The sequence below is a fragment of the Cloeon dipterum genome, chromosome 1 (assembly GCF_949628265.1).
Source record: "Cloeon dipterum chromosome 1, ieCloDipt1.1, whole genome shotgun sequence".
NCBI classification, from domain to species: domain Eukaryota; kingdom Metazoa; phylum Arthropoda; class Insecta; order Ephemeroptera; family Baetidae; genus Cloeon; species Cloeon dipterum.
Genome location: NC_088786.1, coordinates 34,613,518 through 34,628,206, shown reverse-complemented (window position 1 = coordinate 34,628,206; position 14,689 = coordinate 34,613,518). Strand labels below are relative to the sequence as shown.

Sequence of the window (14,689 nt, the reverse complement as noted above, 5' to 3'; positions counted from 1 at the left end):
TACTGCATCCCGCTCTCATCCCGCTGCATCGCTTATACTGGCTTGTACCCACACCCACTGTGTTGTATGACTGGCATGACTGTGTTTTGGTTGTGGTTCTGAGCGGCAAGTAAACAAACAGCTTGCTCCGCGCGATTCCGTCGATCTCAAGTGGAATTTGGATCTTCGTAGCTATTCATTAGGCTCTACAAGTCATGAAGAAGCACAAGAAGCATAAGAGCGAGAGACGTGAGCGGCCAGAAGGTAAAAATCATGCCAATTAACGACGATTGTGTAGCTGCAGAATGCTTCAGCTAAGACAAAAACTGTTCTTCTCTTCGTCCTCTCTTTGTAATTTTCTGCTGTAACTAATCATAGTCCCTAAAATTTCCATGCTTGCACTTAATCTGTGGATATTTTTTCTGCCGGTGCGTATCAGCTGAAATTTGCTAGCTTCCCTTTGAAGTTGTAAATCGTGTTTCTAAATTTGTACATCATTGCAGATGACAAACCTCCTGCTTTGAAATTAATTTTAAAAGTAGGCGGCGGATGTTCAACACCTGAACACAGTGACTCGCCGGGTCCATCGGGAACCTTTAGCGCCCTGGATCCTGACGAGTCATCCACTTCGCTCTTGGGAGTTTCGCCGCTAGACGTTACAGGCGAGAGCACCAAGCATAAAAAAGCAAAAAAGAAGAAAAAGAAGAAGGAAAAAGACAGGGATAGGCATGAGAAAAAACATAAACACCATCACAAGGTAGTTAAGCGAGAATTGAATCCTTTTTTATGCTTGTATTCTCAAATATGTTTAGGAAAAAAAGAAGCGACCTCGTGAAGAATCTAGTCAAGACGACGTTAGTCTTGGAGATGATTCCACTGCTGAAATACCAGCAAAGAAACCAACATTAATAGCGCCCATCCCAATTAATTTAAATGAAGTCGATCCCAATTCAGAAGAAATGGACCATTCAGGTAGAGAACCTCGGTCTTGCGTTCTACGTCAACGCCAGGAACACTCACCTTTGTACAAGCTGTTAGACTACCTCCTCAAAGTATTTAATTTGAAGTTTGTAATTATTGATGAATTCTAATCAACTTATATGGTAACAATAGAACTTGGAGAAAAAGGATAGCCAAAGTTTTTTTGCTTGGCCAGTGACTGACAACATTGCGCCAGGCTACAGCTCCATTATCAGTCAACCGATGGACTTCAGTACAATGAGGCAGAAAAATGAGGATGGAGCCTACACAAATTTGCCACAGTTCACTGTGAGAGTTTGGCAATGAATAAACGAAACATCTGCTAATGGATTATTTGGCAGGATGATTTTAAACTGATGTGCTCGAACGCCATGACCTACAACCAGCAGGAGACTGTTTACTACAGGGCCGCTAAACGTCTTCTGCATGGCGGATTGAAAATTTTGACCAAGGACAAATTGAAGCTCCTTGCACCGTCCCTCCCTTGCCTCTTTGACTGCACTCCTGCTGAATTGGGCTTTGAGCTGCACACTCCAGAAGAGGTATTGTTTTGGTCACTCTGAAGAATTCAATCTTTTAATTATTGTTGTATACTTTAGCTGCAGAAAATAAATGAAGCGAATGCTGCTATAAAGATTGAAGGCGCTGCTGAGGTTGTCTCCGTGGAAAATGGGGAAAGCAACACTTCGATTGCCCCAGCTTCAACCGAGTCAGCACTGCCTGGCGAAGAACCCAAGAAAGACTCTAAGCGAAAGTCAAAACCACACAGACCTCTGTAATTATATTGTGACCTCAGGATTCAATTGATTCTAATGATTTTTTTTTGTTACCAGGTCCAAATTTGAAGCTATCCCAGATGATATGAGTCCAGAAGAAATCCTCGCTCAAGCTCAAAAGGCAGCTCACAACGCGGCGCAGAAACTGGCCCTAACAAAACCTTACAGCAAGGTAAAGCAGTCGAAAATTAGCTGAAAACATTCAACATTTATTTTCAATGTATAGATGGGCTTTTTGAGGACGAACAAAGACGGCACAACGTCGCTCGCCATCCTGTGTGGCAACAATGGCGTGCTACCAGGAACAAACGAGCAGCCCATGACCCTAGGTTCGCTTGCTGGTAAAATTCCGCATGGTACTGGTCAGCTGGCTGGTTTCAGAGAGGACAAGAGGAATTTCTCCAAGCTAGGTAACTGCTGTTGAAACTTATGTTGAGTGCTTGTTTCTAATTCATGGTGTGCAGTGAAACCTTTGTATTATGGTGCATTTGGCTCGTATGCCCCTTCTTACGACTCAACCTTTGCCAACCTGACCAAAGAAGAGTCCGACTTGGTGTATCAAACCTATGGTGATGAAACTGGTGTTCAATATGCGGAAAGGTAATTCTTTTTTGTATTTAGTTTACTTTGAAAGGCAGCGCGTGTGTCTATGTAACTCCTATACAATTTATTATAAAATCAAATCGTTCATGCCGCGGAAAAAATTTGATCCCCAACTTTCCACTTTGTAGCAAAAGTCTGATGGACTTTTTCGCCAGCGGTAAATTTGTCCGAAATCACTCGACAAACACGTGATCAGCTTCAATTTGAGCCCCGTGATGTAAAACAGTGATTTTGAACCATTTTACCTTTGGGCTTTTGCTACAAAGTGGCAAGTTGGGGATCAAATTTTTTTCCGCGTCATGACAAAATTACTCTTTCTAAATTATTAACTTGTAAAAAATATTTTTAAAAAAATGGGGAAATACATTCTCTATAGATGGAATGAGATTTTTGTCCAAGATTGGAATGGCCAGTATATTGAAATAAAATTAATATATTTAACAAAAGTGAAAAATTCTTGTGCCATCTGGAGAATTACTTTTAATATCTTAAAAATTATGCTACTGGTCTAGTCTTCATTCCATTAATTCCTTAGTGAGTCAAAAATTATAATTAAAAATCATATTTCACCTCTTAAATTATTCTTTCAATATTTAAATTAAAATAAATCATGTTTCAGCATTCTGGACTTCGCCAGAGATAGTGATTATGCGCTGCACATGGTCGACGAGCTGCTAGATATCTTGACTGGCGGAGAGCATTCTAAAACCATCGCACAACTTCCTGCTCGACAGAAGCCTGCTCCAGTAACAGTGCCACCAGAACCTTTGTAAGTTCTTCAAACATTTTGTCTACTCCTTAGGCCTCATCATATTGATTATTTTTGTTCTTAAAGTAAATTTGACTTGGAAACATCAAAAACACCTAAAATAGACGTGGACGTGAACGCTTTGAAAGGCCTCTCAGAACTGGGAATCGATATGAGTTTCCTTGACAACCTAGGTATGATTGCTGACCCCGACACAGCTTCGAAACATTATTTATTGACTGCTCCTGATCCTGTATAGAAATTCCAACTGAGGGATCAAAACCTGTCATCCTGACAGCCGATGGTGTCCAAGCTTCACTGGACCAAACCTCGCAGCTAATTGGACAACTCCAGAAAGTCCAGAACGCTAGATTGTCCCAGCCGGTGCCAGCCCATTTGGCTTTACTTCAAGGCCCGTCAGAGAGCGAGGTTCAGTTAGGTACGTTTTCCTATTTCCAATGCTGTGGGCAGCTGTTATTTTTTTTGAATCCGCAGCTGAGAAAATCACTGACAACCTGACTGACTTGGCCAAGCAAGTCTCGCCCGAAATGATCGCCCCTGTGTCGTCAGTACGGAAAGCCATGGGCGTAACCCTAGAATCATTCCCGGCAGATAAGAGGGACAAAGGGAAGCCCGACAAGGCGAAAGACAAAGCAGAAGCTTCAGAGATCGAAGTGTCGCCTGACTTTGATCAGGAGTTACGTGAATTTCTGGAGAGCACAAATTCCCCTCTGCCTGACGAGGATGCAACAATTGAGGACATACTGTCTGAAACTTGATCTTTACCTTAAATTAAGAAGCCATCAAAGATGCGTGTTTTTAGGTTTGGTTTATTTAACTTTCATAATAATAAAAATTACATTTAAAGAAACATGATCTTTGAGTCATAGCGCGTTTCAAGTTGAAAGGAATGGAGGGAGGGCAGGCAGACCTTGGTCGCAACCATGAAAGGTCGCTGATCTATTGCAATTTGATATTTACACTTGATTGAACTTCTTAGACACTGAAGTTGGGTTCTTGCCTTTTCTTTGGCTTAGCAAGACTAAATGAAAGTTGAAATTTACTACCAATTACGAATTTTGAGCATAAAAATTAGTAATAATTAATAGGGTTCTTAAGAACACACTGTAAATGCATTTAATAACCAAAGGAAAATTTGATCAAACTTATAGTCTCTTATCTATGTTATACTGACCAAAAAGGTTTTAATCAGGATTAGACGATGGTACACATTTTTTCATATATATACTTATCGCAAGTACACGCACAACTACTGATAGGCCATGACTAACGGGAAAAATATAATGAATTCGATATTCTATAATCAAGTAGTTGAAATGCAGTATAAATGCGCACATAGCACAAAGTGAAGTGAGGTATTTCAGCTAACATTCCCGCTATTAATACGAACATCAGGAATGAGGGGGCAACACCCAATCAGATCGAGCGGAATCGAGCGGCTGCGCTTTGACTAGTCGAGAGCAAACACTACAACCACGCACAAAATTCGAGTTGCTTTTGCACTCAGCCCCAATTTTCCTTGAAAATAATGCGCTATGCGCTTCCACCACCATGTATTTATTGGAAAGTTTCGCGCAAGCCAGAGTGTGCACGTGCAGACCGCACCCCCTCCAGTGGCGCTGGTATCAGGAAGGGCAGCAAAGAAAACCACTTTTGTTAATTTGTTTTCCTGCGGCCACGTGAACGTTAAGCTGCAGCTCGATTCCCTGCGATTTCAAGTCGATTTGAGTCCGAACCGAAGCCGAGAGAAGACAAGATGAGCGCGTCCGTGTGCTACAGATGCAACAATGTGGGCCACTTCGCCCGTGAATGCACCAAGGATGGCGGCGGCGACCGTCGCATGGACAACCGCGAGAGTCGCGGCGGCGGAAAATGCTACAAGTGCAACCGCTTCGGACACTTCGCCCGCGAGTGCACCGAGGACCAGGACCGTTGCTACCGCTGCAACGGAGTCGGACACATCGCCAGGGACTGCAGTCAGAGCGGCGGCGCCAGCGGCGGAAGCGGCGGCGGCGGCGGCTCCAGCGGTGGATACCGCGAGCAGTCGTGCTTCAACTGCAACCAAACCGGACACCTGGCCCGGGACTGCAAAGAGCAGAGCAACAGGGCTTGCTACCAGTGCGGCAAGACTGGCCACTTCAGTCGCGAGTGCAAGGAACGAGGTGAGATCATTTTTCCCCGATTAAAATGCCGAATTCGGTCGGATGCATCGCACGCTTCGCTGGGCGACGATCGTTGTGTCGAATCAAAAATGGCGGAGCCGCGGCTGCTAAGAATGCAGATAGCTGACATGTCGGAGCTCGCAGCGTAGCGCGTTTCTTCTCGTTTCTGCATGCACAGTTATTCCGCTGCGGTTGTTGCACCTCCATCTTGCAGTCTTGCAACGCCTCAAAGGAAATGTCCGGCGTGACACTTGGCATCTGACGTTGCTTGACCCAGAATTGTATTTTCTAATGAAAATTCAGGTCGACGACGCGTGCACATGGTCGATTTTCGAATCGCACCCAACTCTAAAAGTGGCTTCCGCCGAATGATGTCACTTTTTACAATCACAAGTCACGTTTCAGCTCCTCCGAACTGATTACAATAAATTCCGGGGGCCCCTAATTCCTGATTTCGGGTAATTGCGCGTCGCTTGAGATAATTCTGAAGGTCTAGCCGGTGACCTCGCGGCAGTTCCACGGTCTGCCGCCGGAAAATAAATACATATGCATGCACACAAATGTTAGAAGGTCGCATTTTATTATTTTTTGAGGATAAAAATCTAAAAATCGGTTCGTGAGTCACTGATTACGACACAACAAATTTACGAAAAAATATGTAATAAAATAATTTCGAAATCTATTGCGTTATAAGCTTACGTTGCTCAAAATCAATGTTTTTTTGTGTTTCAGGTGTTGCTGCTTGAGAGGCTGGAAATCGGGAGTATTGTGGCAACTGCGAGGCCTGCCCTACACGGGATAAATACACTAGCGATTATCACAACACATTATCTACACTTCTTCTTCAAGTTCGCGCATAGTTTTCAACATGTACACCTGCAGACATTTTCCAGCGCGATTAGGCAGAGCTTCTTAATTCTTCAATTTTGATTTAAGTGTAATGGAGGATGGCATACGAATAGAATTATTAAAATAAGATTTGTAACCCGTCAGCAGTACAGTCATGTGCTGCAAAGAAGTCGATCGATTTAGTTGGAACAAATTTTTGTGCCAATAACCATTGTATTGTTGCTCCTGATTTCAAGACAAAATGGAGAAAGAAAATTATATATAATTAAACGAAATTTAAGTTTGGTGACCTATCTCGTCCACATTATTTGATTTGGATTCAGTTCTAAAGGCATGGTGAAGTTTTTTGTATTTAGCTTGGTCTCCAGAATCTAACGAGCAGACTGAGATGGATGTTTGAAGAGGCTTTATTTAGTGAGAACAGCACAAGCAGTAATAGTTGCCCCTCGGAGGCGCTCTGTTCTCGCTCGGACACTCATTTCCCCCTGCCCCATCATTCATTAATGATGTTTGAAATTTTGTAAGTGCCTTACCTAGGCATTTATTTTTTCTATAATTTACAAAGAGTGGTGGGCGAAATGCATAGGCTGGCCCTTCCAAGTTTCTGTGATCAAAACATGAGGTTCGCTGACTAATATTTTTTGGATTATTTTTACATTCCGCGTAACCCGACGAGGAATTAAAAATTTCGCAAAAAATATTGCCGTTAGATCATCAGAAAATCATTAGGCTATTGGTTAACAAACGTTTGCTGCACAACTGAAAGTTTGTAACTGACTACTAACTACCTACAAAAGCCACTAATTTTAATCCAGTAAATTGTAATTGTTGAAAATTATTAAAAGCGACCTGAATTTAAAAGTATCCCTTAAACAATGATTTTTCTTCTCTAGAAATCCCTTAAAGGAGGAAATGTAGTATTAATAATAACAAAGGAAGCATGAGGAAATCTATCACCAAATTATTAATGAATTTATTGATCTACTGCCTGAGAGAACGGAAGGTCGAGCGAGGTAGAAGCGGTTGTTTTCCCTGTTAACACGGAACACCAACAGGTGGCAGGCGAGGACGAAAGCTTGACGGAATTCGCGTGAATCTTACACGCCACCGCTAGATGGCAGGTGAATTCCAATCGTCATTTTGCTACGCCTTGCTTGGCACGCCCCCTATTTTTGTTTTGTTGGAGGTTTACGATTTCGCAGCTGACGTAGCATCATATTTTGGAATTTGAACCAAATTTCGACGATTTCGAACATATTTCATAATTGCTAGGTTTGTATTTTGAGTAGTTATTTTAAGTTAGCTGTTTACCGCCTTTAACTTCTCTCTTAAATGCGTAATTTAATGTCATTTGAACGTAAATTCATCTATCATACCACGTAGCCGGCACTTCACACTTAAGCAATGTTATTATTCTCTTAAATTATGAGGTTCACCTCAGCTTCAATTATTACCATTTAAACGCGGATATTCAATTTCCGTCACATAAATGTCAATCTTAACGAGATTACTAATAAGGAACCTCTAATTAAGCAAAACTGGGCTTCCGCCCTTTCCTCTATTCAGGATTTTTTACATTCACGTTGCTTAAAAATATCTACAATTTTGTAATATTATTATTTCATACAAGGATCATAATTATTCTTACCTAAATTTGGCGCGAATAGGAAGATGAAAACTCTGCAGCCCATTTTTCAAACCTAATTCCAAGTGTATGTAGAGGTTAAATTAAGCACATATTTATTTCTGGATTTGTTTGTATCAATATCGCCAAAACTAAGTATTGTTCTGCCCTGTATAACCTCAAGGCTCAAGCCACTATACGCATTTAATTTAGGCGTGTTTCAGCACCTATTCATGCACACAAACTTTGTGCGCGAATTAATATCATTTTTTCAGCCACCTATTCAAAGCACAACATGCATTGTGTGCGAGAAAGCACATTTTTATTTCTATATCGTATTGTATACCGTGTGCACAATTCGCAAACCTATATACACACACACTCAATGTGTTGAGTTCTAACACGTTTCGTTTGTGAACAGGTGGCTGAATTTAACATTTCATTTATCTATTTTAACACAAAATGTTGGACCAAGGAATACTTCTTACTTAATTTTTGTAATTCGCAGAATTTTCAGAGCGGTATAAATAAATAACTGCTGTTGGAAGTTGTTATTTTTGCCAAATCTCGTTTCAATACATAATCTTAATTTTGTTAATTTATTTAAAGTGGAATGATACTGGGCAACAATTGAAAATTATTTAAATTGTCGGATGCCTTAAACAATTGACTGATAAACAATTTGTTCAACAATTTGCAATAATAAAAAAAGGACCTTCCTACAGTAAAAATTCAAATTTTGCCAATTTTCTCCAAAATTTTGAGTGCTTGAACATATTTTCTTGACATATTTCGATTCCTCTCGTCGAGATCTGTCCAATAGTGTATGCCACTTAGTGGGGAAACTCTTGGTTTTGAAATTAAATCGGATTTCAAGTAAGGAGACAGCCATTACCATTTGAAAAGCACGCTAACTTTCCAGCCAATTTTCTCAAAAAATTACAGCGCTTCTTAGGTCAATTTAGGCTTTAACTGAATCCTTAGGGATGAGTTTATGCATTGGCAACAATCATTTTCCAGGCTTTTCCAGTATCATTCCACTTTAAGCCTTTTTGGGTAAACGATTATCTAATCGACTAATTTTACTTGATTGCAGAAAATGATTTCTGACGTGCAGCTGGCGATCTTTGCCAACGTCCTGGGAGTGACAATTTTCCTTCTCGTCATCCTGTATCATTACATCAATGCCAACCATGCATTGCACCGCTGAAGCTGGAAATTCAACAATGAAAATGTGTTTCTCATAATTTGTATAAATGAATTGTATGTTTTGCATTCCGGTGAACCGTAAATAAACCATCTAAAATGTTATAATACAATCCTGGCATCATTTAATTCCCATTGTCTTTGCCTGATAGAAAAAACAGGGGTTTCAGCGGTTTTCAGATACTAAACAAACGCTCAAGATAAAAATAAATGAGTCAGTAGTGTTGTTGTGGCAATGTATCATCGAAATTGCATCATTTTACAGAGAGCAATAAACGCGTTAAACAATTCCAAATAGAAGGTTAAAAAAAATCAAACAATTCCATTTTTATCAATCAGTCATCATTAACCGGCGGAGTGTTTTGATTCTGATTTCGAGAATTCGTGTGCCAACGGATACAGCGAGCGCTCGCCATGCCTCTGCCTCTCCCCCACTTTGCAAGAATGAACCCAAACAAACATCCGCCATTATAAATGTACACGTCATGTTATGTTTGTTGGTGGTGCTGCTGTAGTAACCTTGAGGCCGTATCATTCCGCCGTCCCTCTTTAAAGCTCAATCGAATTCTTGTGTTTACGTGGCTGTTTAGCTATTTTCACTTACAAAACAGCTTTATTTGGGTAGGAAAAGCTAATTTAGATAGCAATTGAGTGTTTTTAACCGGGATTGCGCCGTCGTTTTAAGGAAAAAGTGTAAAATGTGGTGGAACTGCTTGTCCACGCGCAATATTTTGTCTATAGCTCTCCCCATCACAGAACTACTTACACTTGCCTGGGCCGCGTACTTTTCCATTGAACGATCGAGAGGGAACGAGTAAACACCTCATCGTGAACGTACCTCTAGAGAAACAGACAGAAGATGCCGAGCAAGGAGCAGTTGTTGTTGTCGTCGAGCTTCCCTTTCGTGGACACGGCGGTGAGCAGCAGCGACCCGGTGGCGGCCGAGAATCACCCTGCGATGCGCGCCGAGGCGGCCTTCCTCTCGCAGGACATGGAGCAGTTGGTGTGCGAGATCAAGGAGAATCTCAGGTTAACGGGCTTCAAACACCACCGCGGCAGCAGTCACTCGTCCCGCCGGCTCAGCAGAGCCTCACCCTACCCCACGTCCTTCTCCACGAGCTGCCCGTGCAAGGAAAAGTGCTTGTGCCGAAGGAAACGGACTGCCCACGGCTCGGCGGCCTCGTCCGAGGACCCGTACGAGAGACTGCAGGAGCTGCTCCGGGACGGCAGCCTGATCAAGGAGGCTGTGAGAAGGCTCAAGATCGGCTTGTCGCCCAAGCAGAGGTATTTCTACGAGGACTCTGACGAGTCCACCACCGAGTTCCCCGCGGCCAAGTACGCATCCTGTGATAGTTAGAGGTGAACGAAGAAGAGGCCAGCGACCATTGTTGCAGATTGTTTCCCGATCGATCTAGTGTATCATAAATATTGTTCTCATCGTCTGTATGTACGTACACTTGCATTTCTCATCGTAAACCGTGCGAGGAGTGGAGAGTCGGACGGAACAGTATTTATTTTTTAAATAAATCAATCAATTTCCTTCGCTAGTGACTGAAGGAAGGATTGCTCAGCCGAAAAGATGAGAAGAGTGGCACGCGCTGAGACTCCGTAGCGGAAGCAGAAGAGTTGTTGTTGAGTAGTCGAAGGCTTGGTTTGGCTTTGTGGTGTGCGAGCCGTATTTTTGCCGGGCAGGGACGACGTCGGGCCGCGTTTCGGCTGCCGACGTCGGGTCTGCCCCGGACGGCGGCCCACCTTTCACGTGTATTTACGAACTGTATAATTATGAATGGAAAATGTAATGGTGTTGTATTTTTTCCTTTCTCTATCTCTCGAGTGGCTAGTATGACGTCACGTTTGAGCTACACACACTCACACACACTACTCATTGATGTGAATACTTAACGTGCGGCGGATCGGTTCGTCTGCCTAGAAAGACAGAAAAGGGTAACTAGAAAATTTGGCTACGACACACAGCACAGCATCGGCTAAGCGCGAATAATAATTATGCATACGCTGTTTATCACATGGTGTCATAAATGGTTGGGAAAAAGGACTACTACTTGTCTCTTTCCTGTTGTGAGAATCAATTAATATTCACAATGACTGTTCAAATCATATTGTACTGTACCATAATCTAGGCATATGATAATGATGTAATTTATGCAAATTCATTTTTCGTTCCCACTTACTGCGAAATGAAAATGGATATGCTTGAGGAAAAACAATAAGAAGAGTTGTATACAATTTGACGATGACTAATTAATTTGTTTGCATGTTTTAATGCATTTTCTATGATATGAAATATATGATGATGATATATATACACATATAATTTTCCTATGTTGTAAAAGGAAGAAACGTGACAAAATAAAAAAAGTTAAATTATTAAAACGAAAATCTCGCTTCGTGTCATTTTGCCGCCTTTCATGACCTTTATTGAGAGCACCGACTGCTCGAGACTTAATCAGCTTGGAGAGTAAATACAATTCCACTACTTCTCCATCTTATCGCAATTTAAATCTGAAAGGAGATTGAGGCCGCGTGCAAAACGTAGGGTGTATCCCGCGCATAAAAAGGCAACTCGTGCCGTCTGGCACATTCCGCCGTTCGAAAGAGCCCGCTGAAGCAGCCTGCTCCTGATTGGTCAGCAGTGAGACACACTACTCACAAACACTCCTCGAAGATGGCCGGCAACAACATACGGTAATATCTCTTTTTTCCCTTTATTTTACCAGATTCCTTCGCTTCCGGCCGTTGATTCGTTCTGAAAAGTAGCCATCACCCGGAGTAATAAACCCTTGTTGCGGTTGAATCGTTTTCGTAGCTGTCCAGTCCATAAAATCGGCCAATTCGAGCCAGGGCCATCACGATGATAGGGCGATCGGTCGCTGCGAGCAGCTGACTTTGACACATCAAAGTTCACACCAGCCCCTGCTCACTCATATGGCGCGTAAATGAGCCAGCTAAGAAGTTCAGCATCCACTGGCAGGTGGCAGGTCGATAGCTTTTTCAGCCAATCAGATGGCGTCTTGGAGTTTGTTGCCTGTTACGCCCACGTGCAGAGGGAGGCGAAGAGGGGCGTGTGTCAGAGTTTTTCGTGGGCGTAACAGGCAACAAACTCCAAGACGCCATCTGATTGGTTGAAAAAGCTATCGACCTGCCACCTGCCAGTGGATGCTGAACTTCTTAGCTGGCTCATTTACGCGCCATATGAGTGAGCAGGGGCTGGTTCACACCGCACCAAACCGCGTGTTTTTGCATGTGATCCAAATAAACACAATTTTACGTGACTGAATGCATGGGTTGCGCTGGTTAAATTGGTCGACACCATTAAATTTGAGACGACAAAAAATAATGTCGTATTATCTGTAATGAAAATACATAATGACACAACAAAAATATAATATGGCACTACGCGTTTATTATCACTAAATTACTCAACAGCCAAAAATAATTTTCTTAACTATAACGGGAGGGAAATTTTGAATATAATAATATTAAGCTTGTGATTTACCATATTTTCAAATGATTTATTTGAATCAGGCATAAATCTCAGATTTACAACAAAATTTTTTCAGTTGCAATTACCTCGCTTTGTGTTATTGGTAATTCAGTTAGGACCATTTTTAAGTTAATATAAATTCTGTACAACAACTTAGTTACAGCTTAAAATTACCCAGTTTAAATTTGCGATAAAACCGGCTCTGCTTCTTAATGCTTTGTCGTGTGGCGAGTAATGTCTGCTCGTCGAAAATTTCTAAAGTAAAGTATTTCGCTAGCAAGCCTCACACTTTTGGACAGATTGCAACAAGCAGCCAAAACCGTCTAAATTTTTGGGAAACTGGGCGAAATCTAGCCGAAGGAATAAATAATCGTAAATCGATAATTTGGTTCATCTACAGCTCATAACATTCTTTGCTCTGGTTTAATTTTAATTTTTGACACAATTTCAAAACAATTTGAATTGTTTTTTATTAGCTCTCCTTTCTCCAATGAGTAAAATTCAAATTAAATCGATTTTTTGATAGCTCATTCACCGTCTCCATTTAAAGGAGAGACTATTAATTATTCTGGTTGAATATACGTATTTTTTGGAACATAAAATCAACAGGGTTGAATTTTAATCACAGAAAATAATCGATTTTTTATTTCTTTGCATAGACCTGTGTACGAGAAGGGCCAGCACACGCTGGCCGTGCCCATGAGCATGTTCGCCGACAACAGGACGCGGCTGCTGCAACGTCTTCGGCAGGTGGCCGGCGTGACGGGCGAGTCGGTGGTGCTTCTGCAGGGTGGCGACACGCAAAACGTGTACTGCACCGACGCCGAGGACGTCTTCAGGCAGGTCAGTCTCTTAGAAGTGTCTATATAGCTTAAGCTAGTCTAGTGCTATCGGCCACGGAAGACTGCCAGCGCGAGTAATCAATGGGAAAACGCTTCGGTAGGGAGGGAGTGTCATTGCTCCGGCAGGAAATTGACTTGTAAACACGAGTGCTGCTTGATTTGGTTCGTTGAACCTGATTTCATTGTCTTGCTTCTTGCTGCTGGGCCGGTGCGGTGCTCGCTCTTGTGCAAAGAGGAAACGTTCTGCTGTGGGATGCACTTTTTCTCCCCTTTTTCTGCAAGGATGGGACGGGAGAGTAACTCTGACCCAAGATAAAGATCCTTCCGGCCTTCAAAGTTGCGCAATGCGACGCAATCGATCAATTCCTTTTAAGTTCTGGAGATTATCCGGGTTAATTTTCCACATTTCAATTGTGTATGAACCTGTCAACCTATTTTAATCTTAGTATTTTTAAAGAAGTTTTAAAATTGTTTCTTTAGATCAAATACTATTTTTTCTTTTAAACCGTTCCTGGCATAAAAAACTAACGTATAGAATTGACGTTATAAAACTATTTCAATCCAGCGGGGTCCAGATGTGCGATGAAATTGGTTCGCACTGCGCAGATCCAAGATGGCGTCGGAATGTGGGAAACAAAAAGCTCTCTTTGGATTCTCGAACGAGAGTCAAGAGTTTGTTTTTACGATTGTACAATTAATGCAAATTATGTCACACTATTGACGAAAACTTGCCTCTTTTCGCGCATTTTCACGTGACCGTTTTTTCGCGCCATTCTCCACCGGACGCCATATCTGCGCGTCGCACGAATCTGGCCTCCGCTGTTTTAACCATGATCCGCGATGCATTTTCCTCTTAAATACATACTCAGTGAAGGAAATCGCAATAATTATACACTTCATATTTCCTTCGAATCTCATTCAAATTCTACGTGTCGAAGGATACTTCAAGCAGCAGTCTTCCCGCCCCAGCCAGTAAATCAATATTGAATATTCAAGTGGCTCATCCTTCCTCTTATTGTTCTATCAATTTTAAGATTTCACCCAGTATGGGCAATGCAATTCCCCCCAGGAAGCGACCAGCCAAGAAAGAAAAGTCAGTTTTGCGAAACGCGCATCCATATATATATTTTTTCGACTAGCACCCCGCCGTAAGTTATGCAAGAAATGCCAAGAAAAGTGCGGCTGCCGCGTTTGCATTTATTTGTATGCCTGAAATAAATAAAATGAAACCCTATTTGGCCACCAAAACAGAGTCATAATCAAGAGTGAAAGCGGCAGCTTTTTATTTGCTGGCTGCGCTGGAAAGAGCCGTGTATATTGCATAGCATTTATATTGAAATGCAGGCGGCACGCAGCAGCGGCGGCAACGGCGGCGAGAAGCCTTAGGCCAAAGGTA

At 42.1% G+C, this 14,689-nt stretch overlaps 5 protein-coding genes across 8 annotated transcripts in view; all 5 read left to right on the top strand.

The window, feature by feature from the left end:
• Positions 1 to 59: 59 nt before the first annotated feature.
• Brd7-9 (Bromodomain containing 7/9) lies at positions 60 to 3,958 on the top strand. Of its 4 annotated transcripts, none has more exons than XM_065476806.1 (13): positions 60 to 243; positions 522 to 736; positions 792 to 1,031; positions 1,093 to 1,248; positions 1,302 to 1,502; positions 1,560 to 1,735; positions 1,794 to 1,908; positions 1,963 to 2,146; positions 2,201 to 2,336; positions 2,959 to 3,108; positions 3,175 to 3,281; positions 3,347 to 3,526; positions 3,583 to 3,958. In XM_065476806.1, exons 1-13 carry the CDS (start codon positions 195 to 197, stop codon positions 3,864 to 3,866), a joined length of 2,193 nt encoding a protein of 730 aa, XP_065332878.1. In that variant the 5' UTR covers positions 60 to 194; the 3' UTR covers positions 3,867 to 3,958. The 4 variants fall into 4 exon arrangements, with proteins under 4 accessions (XP_065332878.1, XP_065332877.1, XP_065332876.1 ...); XM_065476805.1 differs by having other exon boundaries at positions 519 to 736; XM_065476804.1 differs by having other exon boundaries at positions 483 to 736; positions 801 to 1,031.
• Positions 3,959 to 4,766: 808 nt separating this feature from the next.
• LOC135934817 (CCHC-type zinc finger nucleic acid binding protein-like) lies at positions 4,767 to 6,995 on the top strand. The gene is made up of 2 exons (XM_065476808.1): positions 4,767 to 5,270; positions 6,003 to 6,995. Exons 1-2 carry the CDS (start codon positions 4,865 to 4,867, stop codon positions 6,014 to 6,016), a joined length of 420 nt encoding a protein of 139 aa, XP_065332880.1. The 5' UTR covers positions 4,767 to 4,864; the 3' UTR covers positions 6,017 to 6,995.
• Positions 6,996 to 8,840: 1,845 nt separating this feature from the next.
• Positions 8,841 to 9,062, top strand: LOC135934820 (dolichyl-diphosphooligosaccharide--protein glycosyltransferase subunit 4). Its single transcript, XM_065476810.1, has one exon. The coding sequence runs from the start codon at positions 8,843 to 8,845 to the stop codon at positions 8,951 to 8,953; it is 111 nt and encodes a 36-aa protein (XP_065332882.1). The 5' UTR covers positions 8,841 to 8,842; the 3' UTR covers positions 8,954 to 9,062.
• Positions 9,063 to 9,724: 662 nt separating this feature from the next.
• LOC135948010 (uncharacterized) lies at positions 9,725 to 11,346 on the top strand. The gene has a single exon (XM_065497046.1). The coding sequence runs from the start codon at positions 9,809 to 9,811 to the stop codon at positions 10,304 to 10,306; it is 498 nt and encodes a 165-aa protein (XP_065353118.1). The 5' UTR covers positions 9,725 to 9,808; the 3' UTR covers positions 10,307 to 11,346.
• A 172-nt stretch (positions 11,347 to 11,518) lies between these two features.
• Dip-C (dipeptidase C) overlaps positions 11,519 to 14,689 on the top strand; it is a 32,098-nt gene continuing 28,927 nt past the window's right edge. The window contains exons 1-2 of the mRNA XM_065476427.1: positions 11,519 to 11,652; positions 13,111 to 13,294. Of these exons, the coding sequence (XP_065332499.1) occupies positions 11,633 to 11,652; positions 13,111 to 13,294 (204 nt within the window). The 5' untranslated portion in view covers positions 11,519 to 11,632. The remainder of the gene's footprint in view (positions 11,653 to 13,110; positions 13,295 to 14,689) is intronic.

Coding starts and splice junctions, on each gene's coding strand:
- Brd7-9 (XM_065476803.1), top strand. CDS start 195: ATGAAGAAGCACAAGAAGCATAAGAGCGAGAGACGTGAGCGGCCAGAA. Junction 1,032..1,092: donor TGTTAGACTACCTCCTCAAA/GTATTTAATTTG, acceptor TGGTAACAATAG/AACTTGGAGAAAAAGGATAG. Junction 2,147..2,200: donor GAGGAATTTCTCCAAGCTAG/GTAACTGCTGTT, acceptor CATGGTGTGCAG/TGAAACCTTTGTATTATGGT.
- LOC135934817 (XM_065476808.1), top strand. CDS start 4,865: ATGAGCGCGTCCGTGTGCTACAGATGCAACAATGTGGGCCACTTCGCC.
- LOC135934820 (XM_065476810.1), top strand. CDS start 8,843: ATGATTTCTGACGTGCAGCTGGCGATCTTTGCCAACGTCCTGGGAGTG.
- LOC135948010 (XM_065497046.1), top strand. CDS start 9,809: ATGCCGAGCAAGGAGCAGTTGTTGTTGTCGTCGAGCTTCCCTTTCGTG.